The sequence below is a fragment of the Acomys minous genome (assembly GCF_964271855.1).
Source record: "Acomys minous genome assembly, chromosome: 2".
In the NCBI taxonomy this organism is placed as follows: domain Eukaryota; kingdom Metazoa; phylum Chordata; class Mammalia; order Rodentia; family Muridae; genus Acomys; species Acomys minous.
In genome coordinates, this window is record NC_140484.1 from 131,901,362 (window position 1) to 131,926,725 (window position 25,364).

The 25,364-nt window shown below is 50.0% G+C and overlaps 1 protein-coding gene across 3 annotated transcripts in view; it reads right to left on the bottom strand.

Moving 5' to 3' along the window:
• Positions 1–8,257: 8,257 nt before the first annotated feature.
• Positions 8,258–25,364, bottom strand: part of SLCO2B1 (solute carrier organic anion transporter family member 2B1) — a 48,093-nt gene continuing 30,986 nt past the window's right edge. For all 3 annotated transcript variants that reach the window (XM_084773993.1, XM_084773992.1, XM_084773994.1), the window contains 7 exons: positions 22,022–22,115; positions 17,852–18,209; positions 15,186–15,351; positions 12,828–12,991; positions 11,210–11,274; positions 10,841–10,961; positions 8,258–9,880 (listed from right to left, as the gene is read on the bottom strand). In XM_084773993.1, the coding sequence (XP_084630119.1) occupies positions 9,742–9,880; positions 10,841–10,961; positions 11,210–11,274; positions 12,828–12,991; positions 15,186–15,351; positions 17,852–18,209; positions 22,022–22,115 (1,107 nt within the window). In that variant the 3' untranslated portion in view covers positions 8,258–9,741. The remainder of the gene's footprint in view (positions 9,881–10,840; positions 10,962–11,209; positions 11,275–12,827; positions 12,992–15,185; positions 15,352–17,851; positions 18,210–22,021; positions 22,116–25,364) is intronic.

The window sequence follows — 25,364 nt, forward strand, 5'->3', positions numbered from 1 at the left end:
AAGTATAGTGCCCATGGCTGGGAGCCTGAAATTTCAGGCAGACAAACCTAGATTTGAAACCCAGAGATCTGCCGTGAACTTGCTGTTCAACATCAGATCTCAGCCTCCAGTCTCCTTATCCATGAGATAAAGAGAAAGCAATAACAACAGCACAGGAGAGCTGCCGAGAGGATGGGCAGGATGATGCAGTGGAAACGCTCAGCAGAGTGCTTGGCACACAGAGGCAGTCGATAAATATTAGCTATAATTATTGGAGGCCCAGTGGGGGTAGGGGCTTAGTCAGGATTACAGAGCATCTCAGAGGCAGAGCTGGGGTTAGACCAAGGACTTCTGCCTTCCAGCCCAGGGCTCTTCTCTGCTCTACTCTTCTCTAAATCTCCGCGCCCCCCCCCCCAAAAAAAGAAAACTCCAGAGGGAGGCAGGATCAGCTAGAACACATGGGACAGAACCTGTCCCATAGAAGCATGTTTATTTAACAAAGGGGGGGGGTCGGAGGGAAGTGGTCCCAGGCTTGACCTGGCAATTCAATCACTTCTCTGATGGCTTAGGCTTCCCCCCCACCCACCCTGAGCTGTCAGGGAGCTACCAGCCCCTTGTGGTCACAAAATGTCTGATGTAGCATCAGGTAAAGGAAGAGTATGGTGGTGAGGAAAGTGGTCCACTCTCTCACCCATCCTCTCATCCAGGAAGACAGACTTCCCACCAGATCATCCTTTCATCTTGTCTATCAAAGTGAATCACATGACCCCCCTCAGCAGCAGGGAGGAAGGCATGGACACGGAGGACCAAGGTCATCCCTGTGGCTGGGCATCTTGCTACTGGACTAAAGAAGAGGGGATTGATGATGGGCTGGTGTGGCAGTCACTTTATTTATCCTGTGACCAGATATCCGAGAAGAAACAACTAAAGAGAGGAAAGCATTAGTTTGGCTCACAGTTTGAAGGGGCACAGCCCACCAAGGTGGTTAAGGCATGGTGGCAGAAGTGGCTTGTGACTGAAGCAGGAGCGTGAAAAGGCCACTTTGCGTCAGCTGGCAAGAAGTAGAGAAATCCAGGTGGGCCTGGAGCTTGGCCCTAAACCTCAAGGCCAACCTTCCAGCGACCCGCTTCCTCCAGGTGAATCTACTCAAAAATTCCACAGGCTGCTTAAGACAGTGCCACCATTCAGAACCAAGTGTTCAAAGACAGGAGCCCTGTGTGAAAGAGGATTTCACACCCAAGCCGTGTCAGGTGGCAGATGGCCTGCCATACTCACCTATGTCTTCCATCCAGATTGTTCTCCACCTCTGCTAGGAAGCCTCCCTGTTGCACCCCTTTTATCTACACATTATTTCTTACTGCAGTCGAGCGCGATCTAACTAGAGAGCATGTCCAATTGCTGCACTTTCTCCTTTATCGTGTCCACTCTTGTCCTTTCAGCCTAGCTGTGGTGACTGTGAGGGTAACAGGAGCCTCTAAGGAATAAAGTACCTACTGTGCACCATCTGTTATTCTGGGCATCTGGGTGACTCCTCCCAAGTGGCCCCAGCATTGCACGAGCACCTCCTGGCAGTCCTACGTTTTTGTATTCTCCTCCCACGTCGTAGAAGGATTGGTCTGATGGGCAAAAGGATGTGTTTGTAGTATGTGATCTCCATTACACCAAGGCTGCCATCTTAATAACACACAGTCCCTGTGTTGGGTCCTTCATTCTAAGGGAAACTGGCTTACACGGGATGAGCAGCCTCAGGAGAAGACCGTGTACAAAGAACAGATGCCTTTAGCTGACTGCTGGGTTTGAAATGCATCTTTCTGCCTCCGCTAAGTCTGTCTGTTTGTTTTGTGTGTGCACGTATGTGGGCACACACTTGCAACAGTTCATACCTACAGAGGTCAGAGGACATCCTGGGGGAATCATTTCTTTCCTTCTGTCACATGGGCCCCAGGGATGGGATTGAATTTACCAGGCTTGGCAGCAAGTGTCTTTGCCCACTGAGTAACTTTGATGCTTTATTTAATTAATTATTCACTTGGGTCTCACTATGTAGCCCTGGCTAGCCTGGAACTAGCTGTGTAAACCAGGCTCACAGAGATCTTCCTGCCCTTCGTGTCCTAAGAGCTATCCTCAAAGATGTGTGGTACCACACCCTGCCCTGTGTATTTATTTTTAAAGAAGTCTTCAGCTCTGTAGCCTCTGCAAAACCTTTGCCTCCTGATGGTTGAGATTACAGGAATGTATTACTATGTGTGGCCCCTCGCTGAGCCTTTAGCTGACTATGGCCCTGGCGGATTCCTGACTACAGTTTCAGTGAAGGCCCTGAGCCCCAGCTTCCACTTAACTCACTAATCTTGAGCTCTAAGAACTATTTAAGATAAAAAAAAACTTGTTGCATTAAGCTGATGAGTTTGGGGCCATTTGTTACTCAGCAATGGATGTAACTACTACACTGCTACAGTTTTGTATAGCCTCCTCAGTTATTTTGATGATTGGAGTTTATTATTTACAAAGGGAGAGGGGACAGGTCACAGCTCTGTGTGGTGACTTTCCTCATCTAGTAAGTGACAGCGCATATGTCCTAGAGCACAGGGGGCACCTGGCTGTGTTTTCTTGTATCCAGTAAGAAGGCTGCAAAAGAAATGGGGCATAAGAAGCCCCACCAAGGCCAAGTGTGGTGGCGCATACCTTTAATCCTAGCACTTGGGAGGCAAAAGCAGGTGGATTGATGTGAGTTCGAGGTCAGCCTGGTCTACAAAGCGACTCCAGGACAGCCAAGGCTAACACAGAGAGACCCTGTCTCAACAACACAACACAAAACAAAACAGTCCCACCAAGAACAACAACAAACCCCAACACTAATGTGTTTTTCTCTCCTTTTCTTTTTCCATCCCACTTACTGTGTGTGTGGGGGGGGTTAGAAGATGGGGTACCCACACTCTTGAATAACCTGGGACAAACCTCTGTACTTTCTTTCTTTAAAACCTTTCTGTTTTATTTTTATGTATGTGTATGTGTGTGGAAGTTGCTGGAGGAGGCCGCAAGAGGCTGTCAGATTCCCTGGAGCTGGACTTACTGGCAGTTGTGAGTTACCCAGTGTGTATGCTTAGCATAGAACTTGGGTCCTCTGAAAAAGTAGCAAGCATTTTTAACTGTTGATCCATCTTCAGCTCCTGTTTTTCCATTTTTCTGTTTTTTTGAGGGGGGCGGGGGGGTTGTTTGCCAGCTTGCATATTTTGAGACAAGGTCAAATCTAGACTCAGGCTGGCCTCAAAGTCTCTATAGTATAGAACAGTCTTGAACTTCTGATCCTCCTGCCTTTACCTTCTAAGTGTGGGGATAAATAGGTGTGTGTCACGGCACTCGGTTTGACAAATCTCTGCCCTCCCCAGGCCTCAGTTGCTTTACCTAGTCCATGGGAAGAATGGCCTATATATGCCTTCCTTTCTACAAAACACTGGGTTGTTGTGGACAGGGAATGGTTGTTTTGAGGAAGGAGAGCCCCAACCTGGGGCTCAGAGCCCCACCCACTTCCTCTGTGCCCTCCCACCTCCACCTGCGTCCAGGTTCAGGAGACAGGGAGCTCAAGAGGCTGAGAGGCTGAGGGCCCTGACCCACTTCGTCAGCCTCTGCTCCTTACCCTGCCCTTTTAGGTCATGCTAAGCCGGTCAGAATGAGTGGAAATTTCCTCAGCCTGTCAGGAGCTCTCTGCTCGCCTTCCCCTTATCTCTGAAGCTTCTTCCGCCCAGGCACCCTTCCTGTCCCTGCTCATCTTTCAAAACCCAGGCTGTCTGTCCCACTTCTAGGGTGCCGCGTGTGACGTGGCTCATGGCTTGAGGCCTTTCTGGTTAGTGATCTAGCCTCTTGCTTAAGCTCTGGACCTTCAACTTCTCTCTCGCACCCCCAAGCCCCATGGTGCAGCCAGTGACCCTTTTAAAAACACACATTTTGTTATTCTCCGCCTAAAATAACCAGTCAATGGAATAATCCATCAATCAATGTTTCAAGGGCTCCTCCATGCCCTCCAGGAAGGCATCCAAAGCCTCCCCGTTGTCCTGTAACTGTGGTGCCCTCAGGAGCTCTCCTGAGAGCAGGCTATGTCAGACATGTGGCTGTGTCCCCAGGCTCCCCCTCCCCTCCCCCCTCCGATATGTTTGTTGGGTGGGTGGGTGACTGGGTAAGTCAATGGGGCTAAAACCAGGCTCGAGTCATCACACATCTCTGCTTGGCCCCAGAACTGCTATTTCCCACAGTAGACCCATTTTATAGCCAAAATGGAGGCAGAAGGGAAGGGCAGCTCTGGAGGGAGAAGAAAATCAATAAAAATGTAAATCTGGAGGCGAAAAGCTGTCCCAAGCTGGCTGTGGGGAGAGATAAGACTGGGCTGGTGAGGAAGAGATTAGAGAGTATGGGAGCAGCAGCCAGCGCAGAGTGCAGGGGGTAAGCCTTGCCTGGCCCCTCTGCCCCTCCTGCTCTCTGCTCCAGGTGCCTACTAAATCCTTTCAGACAGGAGAAGGGAAGGGAACTGCACATCATCAGGTACCTAGTCTGTGAGCCCGGGATGGTATCTTACCTGTCTCCACAGTCCTGGGAGATGAGACAGGGCACATAGACTGGCTTTACAGGTAAGGAGCTGGGTACAGAGGGATGTGGCCAGTTGTCCAGGGTCATACTGACTGCATGGCAGACCCCAAGTCTCAGCTTAAGTTTAATGTCTCTGTAGCTCCAATATGAAGGCCTTTGACTAGAGATACTAGACTCTTAGGAAGATTGTACTGGGCTTTAGAGGGCCCTCCACCTCTGAAGTCACACACACACACACACACACACACACACACACACACACACACTGGAGGTTGGTCTGATATACTTTGATGCTAATCACTGCTTGCTGTCTCTCTACCCCAAGGTTGCTATGTATCCTTGCCTAAGGAACTTCCTGGGCAGGGTAAATAGGAGAGGCCTGGCTAAAGTTGCAGGGCTTCGGAAGGAAGAGATGGGAGGAGACGAGCAAGGAGGAGGAGGAGGCCACACTATGGTTTAGAGAAAGGAAGAAGCACGTGGCCGGCACGGCTGGAGGGTTGGGCCTAGACGAAGAGCATTAGCTAGTATTTGGGATTATGGATGGGAGGTAGCTTGATAGAAATTATTAGAAGCACACAGGATGGGGTTGGGGCGGGGTATGGGATACCTGCCCCAATATGGGAGGTAGTTTAGGGGGTTAATGTCTGCCCTGCCCCAGGTTAACTAAGGCTATTTTAAAATATAACAAGCATCCGTGTCTTGATTGATGGCTAGTGGGTTAGAAAATACTGCTGTAATAATAATTATAGGCCCGATAATAAACATTATTAGGCCACACTGTTAAATTAACCACAACACACACACACACACACACACACACACACACACACACACACACACATGACTGTGGCTCTTTGTATGTGTGTGGGGAGAGGAGCGGTGTCGAATTTTCTTTACTTATTTTGGATTTTGAGACAAGGTTTCACTATGTAGCCCAGGCTGCCCTCAAACTCATCCTCCTCTTGCCTCTGTCTCCTGAGTGATAGGATTACAGGCCTGCGCCCCACACCTGGCTTGGCTTAAAACTTTATCTTTTAAAACTTGTGTCTATGTCTTTAATGAAGCTACTTCTCCAGCTTGCTCCTTCATTGTCACGTCATACCGCCTCCCTGGAGGTAATGGCTTCTGAACTGGGCCTTGACAGAGGATAGGACTTAATGAAGAGAGAAAGAGGATGTTCTGCATGTGCAGGCAATGAATGGTGAGCGTGTAGTGTGCTGCCCACGGCTCCTGGAGCCAGGTCCCAAGGGGCATCTGCCTGCCCCAAAGCTTTCCAGCTCCTCCAAGCAAAAGGACCGGAAGGCCGGCCGGGCATTGAGATGCTATTTCTGGTGCTTGTCCTGTCTGCCCTGCTACACCAGCGGTGAAGAGGCCGTGGCTGACAGACACAGATGCTCATGAATCTTCATCGACAGGAGACTAGGTGTGTGTTTATGTGTTTGCTTGATTTTGTGTGCATGAGTTTTGTGGGTGTGCATGTGTATACATGTGTGTAGGTTTGCGTGCGTGCCTGTGTGTGTGTGTGTGTGTGTGTGTGTGTGTGTGTATGTGGTCATGTGAATGTGTGAATGTGCATTTTTGTGTGTGCCTGCTGTGCATAGTGTCTGCATGTGTGCATGAATGTGTATGCATTTCATCCATGCCCCAGAGATGAATGTGTACGGATGAATTGGTGTGTGCATGAGTTGTGTATGTGTGAGTGTGTTTGTATGTATAAGTGAGATTTGTGTGTTTCTCAAGTGTGCCTGAGCGGATGGAGTGTGTGGGGGCATGTGTATGTATACACACACGTGTGAGAATTTGTAGCTTCTTTATATGTTCATGTTTGAGTTTTGTGAGTGTGTTCGTGTGTATAAGAATCTGAGTCTGTGTGTGACATATGTGATTGTCCATGTGAGCATGTGTGCACATGATCATGTGAATTAGTATGTGTGTGCAAGTGGATACAAAGGTGCTTGTGTATGTTTATATGTCTGCATGCACACATGTTTGCATGAATGTGCATTTGGCTGTATGCATGTGTGCATGTGTGTAAGGAGTTATGTGCCTGTGCATATGAATGTGTATGTTTGTATTTGTGAACATGTATATGTCTGTGCCATGTGTATGTATACATGTATGTTTATTCTTGTGTGTTTGTGCATATGCGTTTTCCCTCACAAGCTAGGGAGATCATTTTTACCCTCTTTGCTCTACTCTTGGCACGTGGTTACACACCTCTCTTGCAGGGATGTTTAAGCATCTTCTGACCAGCCAGAAGAGTTCAAACTCATGGACAAAGCCTTGGGGTCTAGCTCTCAGCTTTCCCAAGGGCCAGCTCCCAGTGAAGGGAATGCTTGGCGAGCATCTTCACTTCCCCTCAGGCCCAGTGAGGTACTCCAGAAATATTCCTTATTCTCAGAGCGGGGAACTTGTCAAGGGAAGACACTTGAACCAGTTCTTCCAACTCCCGCATCCCTTGTGGCTCAGCAAGTGGCTTCTGGCTTCTAGGACCTGGTCAAGGAAGAGTTGGGAGGTCCCCGAGATGTACTGTGTCCACCTCAGTTACTGCTGTGTATGCAGAGGGGAGTCACTGTAGCCATCTGTGCATAAAGAATGGTTTCCTGGAAACCTCCTGGCCACTGCCCACCCCACTGGACCATATGATGTTGAAGAGCCAAGCACTGAGGTCATGGCTCCTGTTTGTGGCATCTGGCCCTGGAAACATAAAAGGGGTAGAGGAGGAAATGGGGAAATATGAAGGAGATTGGGGCCAGAAGCCAGTCTGTGGAAAATTCTAATCACAAAGGTGTGTGTGTATGGATTACAGGTATGCAGGGTAGCTATTCATTAGTGAAAAACATGCCATTTTCTGTTTGCTTTTTCTCATTCTGGGTGTTTACTTTCTTATCAAATTTTGTAAAGGCTGACTATTCCTAATACAAAACCCACTATCTGAAAGGCTCTACCACACAAACTTCCTGAGTGCTAATGTAACATGCACGGAACATTTCAGACCTGATTTCAGGTGATGGGTCCTCATCACACGCTAAACACATTGCATACACGGACTTTCAGGATGTGTATGAAACCCAGATGAATTTGTGTTTAGATCGGGGTTTCATCCCCCAGAGATGTCATGACTGTGATGTAAATATTTCAAAATATCAAAAGATCTCAAATCCAAAATACTTCTGGTCTCAGGCATTTTGATGAAACGCAGTCTACACATTCAGCCTGCATCCATTATTTTGAATTCTTTTTTCATAAAGAGAACTCTTGGGATGTGTTAGCTTCTGCTTTTTTTTTACAAATCTAGATCCAGCTCTGTCCCCACAATTGAGTGTGTGTGTGTGTGTGTGTGTGTGTGTGTATGTATGTGTATATATATATAATCATATAATTATGTATGCATTATTATAGTTTCAAGCAGGTCACTTGGCCTTTCTGAGGCAGTTTCTCTTCTGTAAATTGTGAGTGACAATAGAGACAGGTGAGGACTCTAGCAGCCTCGTGACGGTATTCCATTTTTTGAAGCCATTACTAGAGGAAATAAGCCAGTCAAAGGAAAAATTAAACCAGAATACGAAGAGAGAAGACAATGCAATATGCCAGAGTGAATAAACCTGGTGAGGCTGAAATCTAAATAACTGGAAGCGATGTGGCTGACGCAAACCCCTAATGCAGTTTAGAAGGATAAATTTTTGTCGTGGAACAGGCATTATGCAAAGACAAATTTAATAATAAGCTGTACGTATACGGCCAGGCTATTCCTGCACAAGCTGGGGAGCAGGAGAACAGACAGAATGCAAGCCCATGGTCTGACTTGTCTTGGTGAAAGGGATGTCAAACTACTTGGCACTGATTAGTGTAGGCTCAGGTACTGCTCAAACACTCAACTGTAGGATACAATGGCGACCAGGCTGGTCTCTTTTTCTTCTTCCTCCTCTCCTCTTTCCCTCTTCTCTTTATTCTTTATATGTGTGTATATATTTTTTTGAAACATTCTCATGTAGCCCAGGTTAGACTCAAACTCAGTGTGTAACTGAGATTGGCGTTGAACTCTAGTCTCCAAATGCTGGGTCACAGATGTGCGCCTCCACACCTGGCAGGCATGGGGGCTTCTATATTTCCTTCTTCTGCACAGAGGCCGAGTGCCTTGTCCATCAGATAATAGCTAGGCGTCCAGGTAGGGAGGCTGCTGCTTGCGCCTCACCTCCCTTTGTGGCTACACAGTTGGGGCGTGTGGTGTTAACAGACTAGGCTGGGGGCAGATCAGGGCTTTCTTTTCTGCTGCCTGGAAGCGACTCGGCCAGATAAGACCGGCCAGAAAGCTCGACAAGGCATGGTATGGAAAAGAATTGGGAGTTCCAGGGATTCTCACCCAGGAATGCTGCACCATAGCTCACTGTGCAGAGCTTGGCTTTGCTCTTCTCTGCCCCTAGGCCTCACACTGACCCAGGGATCTTGGAGAACCAGAGGTCACCGGAGACTTGGCTATCACAGAGTCAGGTGTTAGCTACAAAGCTCCAGGGATGTGGGCTAGGATTCTCTTCACAAAAGCCACAGTTTAAAATTCTGTGTAAGATTCTTTGGTCAATGTGTAAGATTCTGGCAACACACATTTAGCAGGCACGAGTCCGAAGATAAGGTGGTCTTTGCAGTTACAAGGCCTCTAAAGGCAAGAATGAACCTCCGTTTCCCCATTGTGGATCCCTGAAGATAAAAGCTGCGACACTGCCTCAGAGAGCCCCTCTTCCAACCCAGCTAAAGCTCATGCTCTCTCTTGTCTTTGGGGCTCTCCTTAATCTCGGCTCTGGACTCTGCCTCTAGGGGGCGCCAAATAGACACTTCTCAAAGGCTGCCTGGGCCAGCAGGAGGAGGCCCATACCTACCTTGGCTGCACAGTTCCTCCCCACCACCAAAGCTTGGGTCCAGGTTGGCCATCTGGCTTGAGAAATGGCCAACACAACAACTCCTTGCTTCCAAAGAGGAAGCCAAGCCAGAAGCCTGTTCAAAGTCACTTTGCAATTTAGCGGAGGAACAGGCGTTAGAAGGTGGTGCTTCTGACACCATGGGTGCTGCTTGGTCCATCTTTGGCAAAGGGCTCAGAAGATGCACGGCTGAGGATGCCACTCCTGGTCAGGGTAAGGCTGGGACTGTCGGCCTCCCGGGATCCCTGGGTTTCTTCTGTGGTCCTGATGCTTACAATTGCTGTTGAAGTTCAGAGCTCTTCACGGTGGCTGAGGCTCTGACTTCTTTGTTCTGCTGCCTCAAGATGGCCAGAGCTAAGGCAAAGCACACCAGGGATCCGCTTTTGAAGAAGAACTGGAGGCCTATGAATCTGAGGGAAGAGCGAGAAGCCTTGAACTCAGGAGCCCACACTTTGGGGACTGGCTAGCCTCAGGGTGCGGATGGTAGAGTCAGTCAGTAGTTATGATGCAATCAGAGATACTGAGGCCTAGGGAGGGGGGAGTTCTGAGGGGACCCTGGGTGTGTGTGGGAGACTAAACATCCCTTTTTCTCTGTCACCAACAAACATATAGCCCAGGCTAGCCCTCCTGCCTGAAAGCAGGACTCCCCTTTCCTACTTAACTCCCAAAGGCCCCTATTTGGCTTTTCCTTTGCAGGAAAGCCTCCCTAGACAGTCCTAGGCTGCAGGAACTGGGTCCCATGGCTCAAGGCTAGAGGCAAACACTCCCTGGCTGGTCCTGGCTGGTCCTTGTTGCAAATTCTTCACCATCCATCTAGTTTGTGACATCCATGCCTTTGGGTTCCTCTGAGCTCCCCATTGTACAGATGGGAAGACTGAGCCCCAGGGGAGAGGTCAGGGCTCTCAACTTCAGGTTCCCACAGTGACTCCGCTGTCTGATAGCTTAGCGCTGAGATATGGGACCTGGGACCTCTTATTTTAGATGTCCTTTTCTTCTTGTATAATAAGGAGCTCTCTCCAGATGTGGATGCCCATGTGAGAAACCTCAGCATGCTGAGGCAGGAGCCTGGTCATAAGTTCGAGGTTAGTCTGGCTGACCTAGTGAGTTAGAGAACAGCCTGGCCATAGATTGAGGCCCTGATTCAAACAAAACAAAACAAAACAAAACAAAACTTCAGGGTTTAGTGGCACGTGCGGGAAATCCCAGTGCTTGGGAGGCAGAGGCCAGGAGGATTCAGAAGGAATTCAAGGCCAGTGTCAGTTATATGGTGAGTTCTGGACCAGCTATATGAGATCTCTCTCAGAGGCAGTATCTGGCTTGCAGGGTGGGCATGCCCTGACCCGGACCTCCTCTCCCTCCCTCGCGCTTACCGGGTTCGGAGCAGGTCATGGTCATAGTAGCGACAGACGGCTCGCCGCCCACAGCTCAGGGCCCAGTGCACACAGGTGGTGTCAATGGCGCTGCCGTGGATCACAGGGCTAGGCATCCAGGCTAGGGAAAGAGAGACTCAGTGGATAGCAGAGGGTCACCGTTCCCCAGCCTCCCACCCACAGCACGTGTAAGCCACGAGGGTGCTGGGTCTCTCTGCTCAGGAGTCTTTGGCCTCTAGCCATCTGGTTAGACCCACCTCCTAACACATGGGGACCTCCACTCATGCCTGTGTCTCCCAGGCCTGGCACACAACAGGCATCTGGGTGCCCGTCACTACCACCCAGGTCCCTGGGCAAATTTTTTTTTACCTAATACTCTGAGGAGCATGAACTGCATTCCCACTGCCAGGGTCTTATCTTCTTTCTTCACTCCCCTATCAAGAAAGACATGGTGTGTGAGGTCCGACCAAGACGCAGCCCCGGTACCATGCAGCAGCAGGCTCTCAAGAGTTGAGTTCCTGGGGCTGGAGAGATGGCTCAGAGGTTAAGAACACTGGCTGCTCTTCCAGGGGTCCTGAGTTCAATTCCCCAATTCCCAGCAACTACATGGTGGCTCACAACCATCTGTAATAGGATCTGATGTCCTCTTCTGGTGTGCATGAAGACAGTGTACTCATATACATAATAAATAAATACATTTTAAAAATTATTTTTTTAAAAAGAGTTGAGTTCCACCCTCCATGTCAGTTTCCTCTCAGGGTGAAAGGTCAGTGGTGTTGGGGGAGGCTCAGAGCCTACACCTGTCCCTCCTCAACCTACAGAGCCCAGTTTCCCCACATCCTAAGCCCACACATCAACCCCTAGGCTCCCCTCCCCCAGTCCACACTCCCACTGGCTTCTCCACATTGTACACTTGGAGAGACCCGCAACTGGGACAGTCATGCACCAGGCCCAGTCCCCCCAGCATTGTAGTGCTGTGGCCAGGGATCTCTAGCAGCGACTGGCTTCTTAATTGTGCCCACGGCTGGCACTTAGGGGTGCTCCCTATAACTCCTCCTCCCCCTCCTCCTCTTCTTCCTCCTCCTCCTCCTCCTCCTCCTCCTCCTCTTCTTCTTCTTCTTCTTCTTCTTCTTCTTCTTTTCTCTCTCTCTCTCTCTCTCTCTCTCTCTCTCTCTCTCTCTCTCTCTCTCTCTCTCTGACAACGTCTTTCTGAATAGTTCTGGCTGTCTTGGAACTCATTATGTAGACCAGGCACACCTTGAACTCAGAGATCCGCCTGCCTCTGCCTCCTGAGTTCTGGGATTAAAGGCATGCGCCACCACTTTCTGCCCCTAATATTCTTTTATAATTTCCTAGAAAGCAGATAGTGAACAGACAACTCCCATCAGAATGAAAACAGAATCACCTTGCTCTCAGGTCTCCTTATCCCAGCCCCTACCCAAGGAGCACTGTAGATGGCAATTTGCTAGGTTCAGTGGGCACTCCCAGGACCAGAGACAGGCAGGATCTTAGAAACAGCATCCTGCAGGTTCTGAGCCCACAGCAGGTCCTTATTACAGAGCCTTGAGGGGTGTGCGGGACCACCCCCATAGGGATTCTGGTGGTTTCCTAGACATCTCTCTGTGCCTGATTCATTGCAAGAGATTGGAACCACTTTTTTTTTTTTAAACCACAGGGTTCCCTCCTCCAGGGAGGCCAGGTCAGTGCCTTAGACTTCCCTAACCCTTGGGCAAGGAAGTACCTAGGCTATACAACTAGCCCCAGACCATGAACTTCTCTGAGCCTAGGTCTCTTGCTGCAAGATGAGCAAGAAAGCTTCTTGTCCTCAGGCTGTCAGGGGAATGAAGACAGGACACGAAAGAGCTGGTCTGTTGGGGTCTAGGACACTTGAGTGGCCTCATCCCTTCAACTCTTCCTTTGAATGCCCCATCCTGGCTGAGAGTAAGGGCTTCTTGGCACCCACCCACCCTGCCTGCCCTGCTGTTACCTTAGGATGAGCATGAAGGAAGGTATGTGGGTGATGCTGGCCACCGCTGCCCCCAGGCTGATCAGGAGAATGAAGGGCAGCAGCAGATGGCCGCAGGCCGAATCGCAGGAGCCTGCGGGCACCGTGCCATCCCCTGCCACACAGCTGCAGTTGGTGTAGAAAACCTGGGGTGAGGAGAAGGAGGAGAAGAGCCTTCAGGAGCCTCCCAGGGTAGCAGCTGGCCGAGGGCCTAGGGCCTGGGGAGCTCCCAAGTGTCCGCAGGCAGGAGGGCAGAGCTGGCTGGAGGCCCAGACTCTGATCATCAGTTGATCTGTGTTCCCTTGAGTCAAGCAAGGTGCCTGGAGGCAGACTGGCAGTGCTCCTTCTGGCCCACAGCTGTGAGGCAGAGAGATGGCCCTGAGGTCAGTACTGCTGTTGTTTGATGACAGCTGGCTGACCCTCCACCCAGCGATCAACTAAGAAGTGGTCAGGATGCCAGTGTCCTTTAGTACCTGTCAGGAGCAAGTCTATGTCAGCAAGCCAAGGCTTCTTTTTCCTTTCCTATTGGTCAGTGTCTACGTGTATATGTGTGTGTGTGTCTGTGTGTCTGTGTGTCTGTGTGTGTCTGTGTCTGTGTCTACCCAGGGAGACTAGAAGAGGATGTCAGATCTCTGGAGTGGAGTTGCAAGTGGTTGCAAGCTACTGGCCATGGATGCTGGGAATAGAGCTCGGGTCCCCTGTCAGAGCAATACACTCTTAACCACTGAGCCATCTTTGAAGCATCAGATTGGACCTTGACAGACGGACCACAGCTACTGGATTGGTCCCATCTCAAAGGTAGCACTTTTGGCTAGGGCACCGTACCTGGAGCCTCCTGGGGCCTCTTACTTCTTACTACAGAAACTTCAGATAATTCCCAGTTTTAGAAGGGCTGAGAAACACAAGATGGCAGCTAGGAGTCTTGGAAGGATTTCAGCTCGGCGGCTACTGGGATGAACTGGATGCGCAAGCAGACAGTGCCATTGTCAGGGTGTATGGGGAAAGAATTTTGAGGTGAAGTTATTTAGGAGATAGAATTAATGAAAGATGAGAGGTAGGAAGACGGAGGGAGGAACACTGGGGCTTGGATCATTGGCTATCCAAGACGCCTACCTGTTGCCGTGCATAGCTGATAGGCATGACAGGCTGTGCTGCCCGAACCCCAAGCCCTCCCCCCACCCCAGCCCTCGCGCACTTCACACTACTAAGAAGGGGCCTTTGGGCTTCAGTTACATGCCAAGTAACCCATTGGTCTGTAGACTCCCTGGAGCTAGGTCATGGAGAAACATGCCAAAGCAGGCAGGGCACTGGCACCGGATCCCCCACACTGCTCCTTTGCTTGGGAGGACAGCTGCGATGGATACCAAGGCTGCACGCTTTGCTTTCTAGATTCTTCCACAGGCTTCCTGCAGAGGCGTCAGTGTCCACGGTGGGAGGCCCTCACACATGCCTCAGTCTTTCCCATGGGCTTGATTTCTGTCTTATAACCCTGAGATCCAGTCAGGGTCTACCTTTCCCCATCTTACCCTGTCACCTCTCTGATTGTGCTTCGGGCATAGACCAGTCCATCCTAGAGCCCGGGTACTTAGGCAGAACTGAAGAGGTACATGTGGCAAGAGACAATCCCAGGCTGGAAAGGTGTCCCCTGAGTGCTGACCCTCCTCTAAGACCCTTACCTCTGGATCAGGTGAGGCTGGGATGGAGAGGCACTGACCTGGATTCTAGTCCCAGCTCTGGTATGAGACTCTGGGCACTGCCTGGTCCTTTCCCAAGCTTTCATTTCCTAATCTGTACAACGGACAGAATAAAAGTGAGTGCTGAACATCTCCTAGGCATGATGGCTCTTTGAATCCTTGTTCAGTGCAGGGCCCAGGGTCTAAGAAGCCCACACACAGTGCGTGTTCTTTAAAATCTCTGCATAATGCTGTTGTCTTGCCTGGAAAGCCCTCCCATCACAAGTCCTTGTTTGGCCTAGCGACCCTGGAAGATCTGTCACAGATGCTGCTTCTTTTGGAGCCCTCTATGGTCCTTCCAGGTGGGCTGTGACCTCTCTGATCTTGTATGTAGTGGTAGGGACCACTTCTGCCCACCTGTGGCCTGGAATCCCAGTGGGACATTTCCTTGAGCAGAGTAGCAACTGGGAGCTCTGGCTCGCCTCCCTAAGCCATGGACTGGCAATGAAACATATTGAAAGAATGATGCTCTGAACCTGACTGAGTAGAGGAACATGACTGACAGAAGAAAGAGGGAAAGAGGAAGAGAGGGAGAGAGTGACAGGCAGCACATGCGAGGAGGGGTGGGGGCCCCAGAGGCGGAGGTTACGTGGGAGGTGAGCCTTACCTGGCTTTTTCCCAGAGCTTCCTGGACCACACGACCTGTGCAGCCAGCATGGCAGGGCGTGGTGTACTCCACATAGGCACCGGTATCACAAACAGGGTTAAAGTCATCCGATTGGCAGGAGCAGGGCTCTGCGCAGCCAGGAAACAGACTTGTTCCTGGCTGGGCACTAGACAGAGAGAAGACACATGTGTTTGGCTAGGCTCTCCTCTCTCGGGTCCCTCTCTGCAGTCCTGGCTCATACTCTGAGAGGAGTGGCCAGCAATGTCAGCTGCAGCTGTCCCCTGAGGGAGAAACAGTGACGTTCAAGGGACTTTCTAATGGGGAGGGGGTAGACTGAGGAGTCTGGGCCAGAGGCTGTGGAAAGCCTTCCAAGCCTGGATTCTACATGTCTGGGAACTTCTGCAAATATCCCTTTATGTGGATAGAACACACAGAAATTCCTTCCAAAGTGAGTGTCAGATGAAGGGACCATTCTCTCTATGAGCTGAATGGCTGCCTTGTCTCAGCAAAGCACAGCTGTGATGGGCCCTGGTGAGGAGACCAACCATCTGTGGGACCTTCAGCCTGTGCCTTCCTCCCTATGAGTCCTTAATTGTTCTGTTATCCAGGCAGGGCTCCCTTCCCACTGTCATCCTCCTGAGGTCTCACGACCTCTGTGTTCTTTCTCTTTTCCTGCTTCCTGTGCCAACTGCCCCACCAGAGGACCGGCTCCAAGATCCCAGGGAAGCTCTTGCCTTAGCTGGAGAACTGAGGGTGGACAGAAGCAGAGACCAAAGAGAGGCTGAGCCGGAAGAGTGATTGTCCTGGGGTGGGGACAAGAGGGTGGCTTTGGGACATAGGCTGTGACCAGGCTTCATGCAAGGAGGAAACACAGCTCCCTTGCCAGGTGATGCTGTATCATCAGTAAAGTCGGAGTAACAGTGGAGCCCATTATAGAGATCTTATTGAGATTCAGTGGAACACTGAGGGAAACTCGATTGGCCCCAGAAGGCTTCAGTGAGCCAGAACCCGGAACTCATCAATTAACCTACAAGACCCTTGGTAAGAATATGAGTAAGGCAGTGTCAAGGCTGAGGGAGAAGGGGAGAAAGGAGACATGGCCAGGCAGGATGTCTGAGACTAACTGAGTTAATTGAGGAGAATTTCTCTATTCCTGTACGACCAGTGTCAAGGACAACTGGCCAGAGCCAGTGTCTCTTACACATCCAGCAGGCTCAAGGCTTCTCTCGTATGTTCCGTTAAGTCCCCAGGAGACCTTGGTAATGGTTTCTATCATTGTTGTTTGTTTTCCCCACTGACTCTTAAAGGGTGATAGTAAAATAGCCATTGCCTTTTAATGAAACATCATTGGGAAGACCTCGTCCTTGCTCGGACTTAGGGCTTTCTGGGGGCCCCTAGGGCATGTCCTACACATGGAAGGCCCTACCCCAAACAGCCTGGCTGCTTGGGAAAAGGAGAGAGAAAGGAGAAAGAAGTGAGGGGGGTGGGACCCATGGTGCCTTGGCCCTGAGCAGAGTCCTCCGGCAGTCTCTTGTAGGAGTCCAGGTGAGGAGGGAACCTGGCACTTGAGTGAGGGAGGCTGTGCCAAGGAGGAGGAAGCTGGGAAATTCTAGCTGGGTGCGGGGGCCAAACAAAGCTTAGGACATCTTCCTGGGAAAATGAGGTCATTGTAGCAAGAGGCAGGGTTTCCCAATCTCTTCTGCCTCCTTGAGGAGGACCGCTCAGCTCTCGGCTCAGCTCCCTTTTCTCCAAGGCATGGAGCTTGCCCCTTCATGGGCAGACCTAATCTCAGCCAGGAACAAAAGCCTCCCTCAGGCTACCCTGAGTCCTGCCTTCTATGCGTGGCCTCCATGCCACTTGTGCTGGCCCACCAGGTCTCAGCCTCCCAGGAAACACCATCCCACAGGTGGCTGCCCTGTTGGGGGATGGTCTGATGTATTTTGATGCTAATTACTGCTTGCTGTCTCTGACCCACCTTTTGCTTAATAAAAAGCCATCCCACCTGGGCAGGGCAAAGGAGATAGGTAGGGCTAGGAGAGAGAGGAATCCTGGGAAGAAAAGAGAGACCACCATGAGGAGAAAGGAGAGAGACCCTGAAGGGAGAGAGGAAGGCTGCCATGGGTTAGATGGAGGAGAAGCACATGGCCAGCGTGGATGGAGAATCCAGCCCAGATGAAGAACATTAGCAAGTATTTAGGATTATGGATGGGAGGTAACTTGATATAAATTATTAGAAGCAGATGGCATGGGCTTGAGGCAGGGATCCCATGCCTGCCCCATTATGGGAGGTAATTTAAGGATTGATATCTGCCCTGCCCCAGGTTAACTAAGGCTATTTTAAAATGTAACAAGTGTTTGTGTCTTGATTGATTGCTAGCCGGGCCTACAGATAATATAGATAATACACATAATTTTAAAACAATACTGCCCTTTGACTCAATCTCTGGCCCTTCCCATTGATGCTCCATCCATGTCTCTTCTATGGCTTTCGATGCCTTCTAGTGACCCCTGCTTGCTTGTACCTGAGCCCAAGAAGGGACTTGCGTAAAGCTTTGTAGGCACTGCGGGGTCGGGGAGGGGAGACAGTGCTCTGGGAGAGGTGAGAAAGGTAGGTGGCTCACCGACGTGCCGTCACTATGCACCTTCTCACGCACGTGTCTACTCACCCCAGGTCCCGGGTGATGCCTGCAATATGATGGGTAGAGCAGCCAATGAAGAAAAGTGGCAAGCTGAGCAGCAGACACAGCAGTGACGCCAGCAGGCAGAGGGCGCTGCACTGCAGGGGGCTCAGGTGGAGCCGCTTGACCAGGACACTTCCCACCACGATGCCCACAATGGCCATGGGGATGCTGACGCAGCCGAGGAGCAGGTTGGCAAAGGAGGCTGTGATGGAAAACTGGCGCTCCAGGAACTTAGGCAGGAAGGTGGCCATGCCTGCCACCATGGATGAGGTGCACACCTGGGACAGGACCACCAGCAAGAAGATGGGGTGGCGCAGCGTCCTCAGCAGCACGCTAGGGAACACTGTCGGGATAAGTGGGAAGGAAGTCAGCGCGGGCGGCTAGCCACGCCATTCGTGCCTGTCCACCCTGCCCCTTCTGTTCCCTTTTACCCCTTTCATTCCATTCTATTTAATTCTAGCGCAGCCCACGCTATCCCGTTACCCTCGACTCCTTTCTGTCCTGCCCCAGCTTTGAAATTCTCTTCATGCCTCTCCCAGCTCACTGGGTTACATGGGAGTTTATTAAACGTGTTTATTTCTGTTCAGCTCTGTTGGAGGTGATACGGTTCTATTTCGTACCATCTCATCTGAGCCTATTTCATTCACTCTACCTCATTTCAGACTTTCCCATTTCTATTGAATTATTCTCCCTTTCCCGGCTCCCACTGAACCCTTTCCGTCCTGTACTACTCTTTCCTTGCCAACTTGGGCTTGAATCCCTCCCTTCTTTGTCCTTAGCTCAGGTGCCCACTGCTGCCCCATGCCTCACAGCCAGTGTGTATTTCTTGAGAGCACTGTATCTAACGGATTGCATATTTACTCATTAACTGATTTTTTTGGGTTGTTTTTTTTTTTTTTTTGGCCACCTTACCCCACCCCCATCTTATTTCACAGTAGTAATTTTTATGGTATCGGTTGCTTTTTATATCTAGAGCCCAGGGCACACTAGTCATTTTGTCAATACTGTTTAATGAATGAGGACCAGCTCAAATGTCTAAGGGCAGAAGAGCCCCAGGTCTCCAGAGAAAGTGATCCCTGGGCAGCCTTGGGCAGGAGGGTTCCTGGCTAAGGACAGAGCTAGGACCTAGAGAACGAAGGGGACTTGAAGAGGAATGCCCAGTGGGGGTGTGGCCAGGACCCCAGGCTGGAGACAGGCAATGGTCCTGGCTGTTCTGGCACTAGGGACTTCCATAGGCTCTGGGTAACCCCTGAATCCTGTTCCAGTGCCTCCTTCAGGCTACCCTCCCTGAAAGTGCTAGGCCTCTGAGCTCAGAGTTTAGCGTCCTGGAGAGTAGGGGTGCCCAGGGATGTCGGAGGACACTTTCTGTACTGACATATGGAGCTCTCCACTGTTAGACAGATGGTAGGAGGGTAGGAGGAAGTGGAGAGAAACCAGGGCATGCTGGTGAGGAGAGACAGCCATGGAGGTCAGGCGAGAGGGCCTTCTATTCCTGTCAGACCAAAGCTTGTGTCCCTGTGTTACAGAAGACACGTCCTGTCTGCTTTCAGAGGGTTGTTGCCATTGTCAGCAGGCTAGCTTGGCCCCTATCCTCATGGGATGGGCCTGTTTCCTTTGGAGGCAGAAAATAAAGTCAGCCCTGGAAGGGCGAATAGGGGCTACAGCTGTGGAAATGCCTCCTCCAAGTCCCCAGTCCCTCGCCTCCAAAGGGTCTATTCAGCTGGCATTTGGACTGGGCTAGGTGACCCTAGACCTCACTCCAGGCAGCTGCTGCAGCCCTTCCCCTCTCTCCATCCCTCTCTCCATCCCTCTCTCTCTCTCTCTCTCTCTCTCTCTCTCTCTCTCTCTCTCTCTCTCTCCCCTCCTGATCTCCATTCCTCCTTTTTCCCTCCTCCCTCTTTCCACCCGTTGCCCAGGGCATCTGAAGTTCCATATGAGCTAAGAGATTTTTCTATCACTTGGCCTTCATTGCAAAGTGGGGCCCAGAGAGATTGAGAGAGAGAGAGAGAGAGAGAGAGAGAGAGAGAGAGAGAGAGAGAGAGAGAGAGAGAGAGAGACTGACTCAGGTTTGTCTGGAGAGGCCAGGGCAAGGCCAGGCTCTCTTCACGTCTACCATAGACCCCACTCTCTCTCCTTCCCCTCCCATTTCTGTTCCTGTCTTTTTCTGGCAGCCTTGCTTCAGAGGGCTCCTTCTTTACCCTGCTCATTCTGCTGTCCTCATCATTGCAGTGGACTGTAAGCCCATCCCCCACCTCTCCCCAGCAGCTACAGCCTTCTCCACAAGGGATGGAAAATTCCTGGAGGGCAGGACCATGCCTTAGCTACCTGCAGGGGAATTCCCGGGCCTGCCTCCTGCTCAGGGGTTCAGCCTCCTCTTAAGCCAGGGCTTCCCTCACTCAGCCCAAGGTCTCCCCAGCAGACACTGCAGGACCTTCCTCAACTCAGCTTCTTGCCCAGCTCAGAGGCCAGGCGCTAGCCTTTTAAAACAGACAAGATGTGCCCTCAGTTTAGTGCTGTTTCAGCCCGCAAGTCACAGGCCTCTTCCTAACTCCTGGACCATGTTGCTCCCGTCAGACAAGGACCTCCTCAGTCAGGGGTTGCTTCCCCAAGAGTTACTTCTCCTTCTGCGTCTCCCATGATTGCAGGTGGTCAAAGCCAGGTCCATGTAGAGCTTTGCTGTCCAGAGGCCAAGTTGGCTAACCAGCCACAAGGCCTATGCACAGCCCAGTCGCCAGCTCCTTTAGGATCCTCTAGAAACCGAATGGTCCTGAGATGAGCTGGCTTGGACCACCAGCTCTAGGATTTAATTTGTGTAACCAGCCCCAGCTGCTCTCCAAGCAGGAGGCAGAGTAGTGACTAATAAGTTCCTCTAAGCTATGGGGGTGACCTGAGGCATGCTACTGTCTCTAGGCCCAGTCCCCATGGAATTCAGATATTCTCTTCTCCTGGGAATGCTGGAAAATTGGGGGGCTAGACTATAGATACCCCAACAAATCTTAGAAAACTGGGAAAGAATTGGATCCAATTCTTTCCTGCTACAAAATATCTTTGGTGAAGATATTTTCTTCTTCACCTTCGGATAATGACATCCTAAACCACAGCAGGTCCAGTTACTGTTCAAGCACGAATAAGAACAAAACGGTAGGTGTGACCATAGGAAAAATATACTTTACATAGGCAGTTTTTAAAAATTGTAGACAGTGCTGTCTGTCCACACCTCATGCTACTTGACAGTCTCACTAATGCTTGAGAAAGGCAAAGGAAGTATTACCAGCCCAATTTTTATATGAGGAAACTCAGGTTAGAGTCAGTGTCCAAGACTGTACACTGACCAGAGTCTGGCAGGCCTTACATCAAGGCCTTTTGACTTGTCTGCCTGGCACACAGCAGGTACTCAATCAGTGTCCACAGGATTGAGTTCTTTATAAAATGCTGCCTAATCCCACTGTGGGCTCCGGGAACTGACTGATTGATTTCCTGGTGTCAGGATTAGGGTAGCATGAAGTTTCTGTCAATGAGTCTATTTCCTACCATATGGAGAAATTGTCCTGGGAAACTAAGCCCACAGAGAAGCAAGGACCAAGAACCAACCCAACCCAACCCAACCAACCAATAACCCAACACCCCCGCAAATCCCCCACAAAACAGCAACAACATCAACAAACCCCAACCAGATCGCTGGCTTTCTACCCATGCCTCAGCCTGGAGATTTAATGAGAATTTACTCAAGGCTTCCTGCTGCCAGGCTTAGAGGAAAGTGGATGAAGGACACAAGCATTGACCTTCAGCAGCTCATTACTTATGGCTGGGGACGAGCAAAGACAAGGCAGAGCTGAGCTAGATGCTCCAAGGATGCTGAGAGCCTGGAGGCATGTAGGCTTGTCCCTGGTGGGAGCCAGGCATATTTAGAGGACAGAAGGGTTCTTGAACATGACCTAGAGGGACAAGAAAGATTGTGATGGACATCAGGACCCCTGCAGAGAGGGGTTGATGACCGAACTTTCCAGGAGTGTCTGGACTCATGAGAGGCTGACTATGGAAGCAGACTAATTAATAAGGAAAGGCTTTAAGTGGAATGGGGGGGGGGACCATGTTCTGTATAATCTCAAAGGCACCTCTAGTCCTCTCCTTCCACTTTCATCTGGGCTCACTTACCTTTGATAAACTGGACCACAGTCAAGTCCTGGGCAATCTGAGCCAATCCAGCCTCTTTCTTTAGAGGCTCCTGTTGAGAGGAGTGTTCCTCACCCTGGGAAGACATACAGCCAGGCCAGTCAGCTGGATGCAAGAGACCCTGTTCAGATATGGCAGTGGGATAGGCAGGGCTGGGGGAACTCTGGGATAGGGAGGGGCCAGGAGCTCTGGAGCCTCATCAGGAGCATAGACTACAGGCATTCCATTGGTTCTTGGCCCTCTAGGTACTCACCAAGAGGATTTGAAAGACAGAATGTAACTCTTGTGGTTAAACTGTAACATGTTGCCATTAAGATGCTAAATGAAACAGGACGCTGGTGACAGTCATCACTAAAGCCACAGTTATAGTCAGTCCTACTCTTCCTATTCATTTCAGCACTATCTTCACAACCAGCTAGACGACCGACTTACTCACGATCATACTATCATAATATGATTGTCACTGCCTCTGTCCTGTCTGTCATGATCATGATTACCTCTACCTTCAGAATCACAGCCAACATTGTGACTATAATGTCATCGTCTTTAATAATCTTCATTAGTGTCAATCAATGCCACAAACCTCATCTTGATCACCAAATGACTAATGTCACCAAAAGGAACATCATCAACTCACAGTCTTCACCAATAATACTGCCATTGCGGACCACTGCAGTCTCCAATAATACTTCCATTGCAGACATCATTATCAATGCCGTTGACACCAGGTGATGACTAATCTTGGTTATGAACTCCACACACCTGGAAACCTCAACTAAAGCAATGTCTCCATCTGATTGGCCTATGGGAATGTCTGTGGGTCATTTTCTTGATTGCCAATTGATGTAGGAGGGACCAGCCCACTGTGGGCAGAACTATCCCTAGGCAAGTGGGCCTGGGCTGCGTAAGAAAGTAGTTGAACATGAGCCTGGAAGCAAACCCTATGAACAGCATTCTTCCATGATATCACTCTCAGAAGGACACCTGTTGGAACTGCTCTCTTTGAGTTTCTGCTCTGACTTCCCTCAAGGATGGACTGTAACCCTTTCCTTTCCAAGTTGCTTTTGTTTGAGGTGTTTATCACAGCAACAGGAAAGTGAACTGGAACATATGACCAAGGTCATCTGTCCCACCACCACTAGCACCCATCGTCAATGTCACCATGACCTTTAGCAACATCTTTGCTACTCTTATTACCCAACATGATACACACCTTATCGTACCTGCAGGTTTGATGTTATTATATTTTTCTAGGTAGGCTGAGGCCAGAGTCAGCAGTCAGCAACTTCGAGGGAAAAGATTTTGGCCCAGTGTAAGGCAAAGCCCGTTCTCTGGAACTAAGTTTGTGGGCCGAGAGAGTAGGCTTCTCAGTGGTTGAGACTGATGCCACTTTCTCAACTCGCTTATCTTTTCTTTTTGCGACAGGCATACCTTGTGACTCTGACTGGCTTGGGACTCACTTTGTATACCAGGATGACTTCAACGTGTGGCAAGATCGTGGGCGTTAACCACCGTGCTCCGGCTTCCTATCTCATTTTTCAAGAGAATCTAATGCCTGCTTTTCCCATTTCAGGGCCCACAGCCTTCTCTATCACAGAACCCTTGTCTAGTCTCCCCCGTCTTGCTCCCTGCACTGGCTGCCAAAACCTGACAATTCATTCAAGTATTAATCCAGTCACGACATCTCCCTTGGGCTCTTTGCCTTTCCATCTTCTTACGTTTTAGCCGGGCACAGCTTTGCGTTTCCTGGCCTGGCTTTGGCGGGGAGAGGTGGTGGCAGGGCAGAAAGCTCTAATGGGTTTTGCCATTCTCTCAGTGATGAAGAACAGAAGCGGGACAGCGACAGGAAATGAGTATGAGGCGGGCAACAAGCAGCCTGTAGCTTCTGTTAGTAGCAGGGAGCCCTGTACCTCAGAGACCTGGCACAGAGAGGCAGTCTTTCCAAACTGCTGGCCAGGCCAGGCCGCCTCTGTTCCCAGCATGCTAAGGGGAACCATATGGGCCAGAGTGGCAGGTGAGCACTGGCTTAGTGACCAGGATTGGCTGATACTTTGCCTTGTAGGTAGAGCTGGGGTCTCTGTGGTGCGTGAGGACAGTGTATCACAAGATTTGCTTTATCTTGGTGGGGGAGCCCTGAGAAAGAATAAGGTTGACTTTCAGAATTATCTGGGAGACTGGGGATTCAGAATAGAAATTAAATAGATGTTTATAGAGATGAAATAAATATCTGTTTTCCAAACACTTCAGTCTGAGTCAAAGCTTGCTCTGGGTCTGTCTTGTTCACGGCTAGACAGGGTTCTGCATAAGCCATAAGCAGGCATTGTGTTTATCTCGTTCTCTGCTTGAACTGTGGTACTCACTCACTACAGGGACCTGAAGCAAAATCATATCTGATCAATCTCCACTGAACAAAGAACTGGAGATGGCGCTAACCAGCTGCTGCGGCCGATGCCAAGCTCTCAGAAGGGAAGTAAGAAAAGCAAGAGGAAACCAAGAAGCACCAAGTATTGTCACACTTGGAGGCAGCCCTCATACTAGGATGGTCCAGAGTCCCGCATTAATTGACAGAGCTCCCCAGGGCCTAGCAGAACTGAGAGAGACACCAGGACATGCTGGGCCTCAGATGTGTGGGCTCAAGGCTGCACATGTGTGAGCTTGTTCTATCCTTGGGACCTGCAAAGAACAGGGGATGAGGAGTCCTCAGCCTCTTCCCGTGAGAGCAAACTTGCTCTGAGAATGGGCATCGCACAGCTAGAAAGTGGTACAACTAAGACCCAAGGATTTCTGTTGGGTTGCATACAGCTATCCTGGCTTAGAGTGGCCTCTGGCTGCAGGTTGGACATGCCTGCTGTAGCCACATTAGCTAATGCAGCAGCCACTAGTCCCATGCAGTGACTAAGCGCTTAAGATACAGCCAATAAAATATATATTTATTTTCAAGATATAGGAATAAATTTTTTATATTATTTTATGCCCAAATTAGAATATTTTAGCATAGTAGAATGTATGTATATATGCTTTTGTTTTTGAGACAGGTCTCATGTGGTCCAGGCTGACTGAAGGTGACCTCAAACTCCTTTTAAAATTTCTGAAACAGAATCTCACTGTATAGCTCAGGTTGGCCTGGAGCTTACCATGCCTTAAACTCATGGCTGTCCTCCTGCCTTAGCTGCTAGAGTTCTGGGATTACAGGAGTGAGTTATCACATACAGCTGACTTCAAATTCCTAATCCTCCTGCATCTCAAGCGCTGGCCTTTCAAGCCTGTGACATTATGCCCAGTCTAAATTTTATTATTAAAATAAATTTAATTGACTTTTGACTGT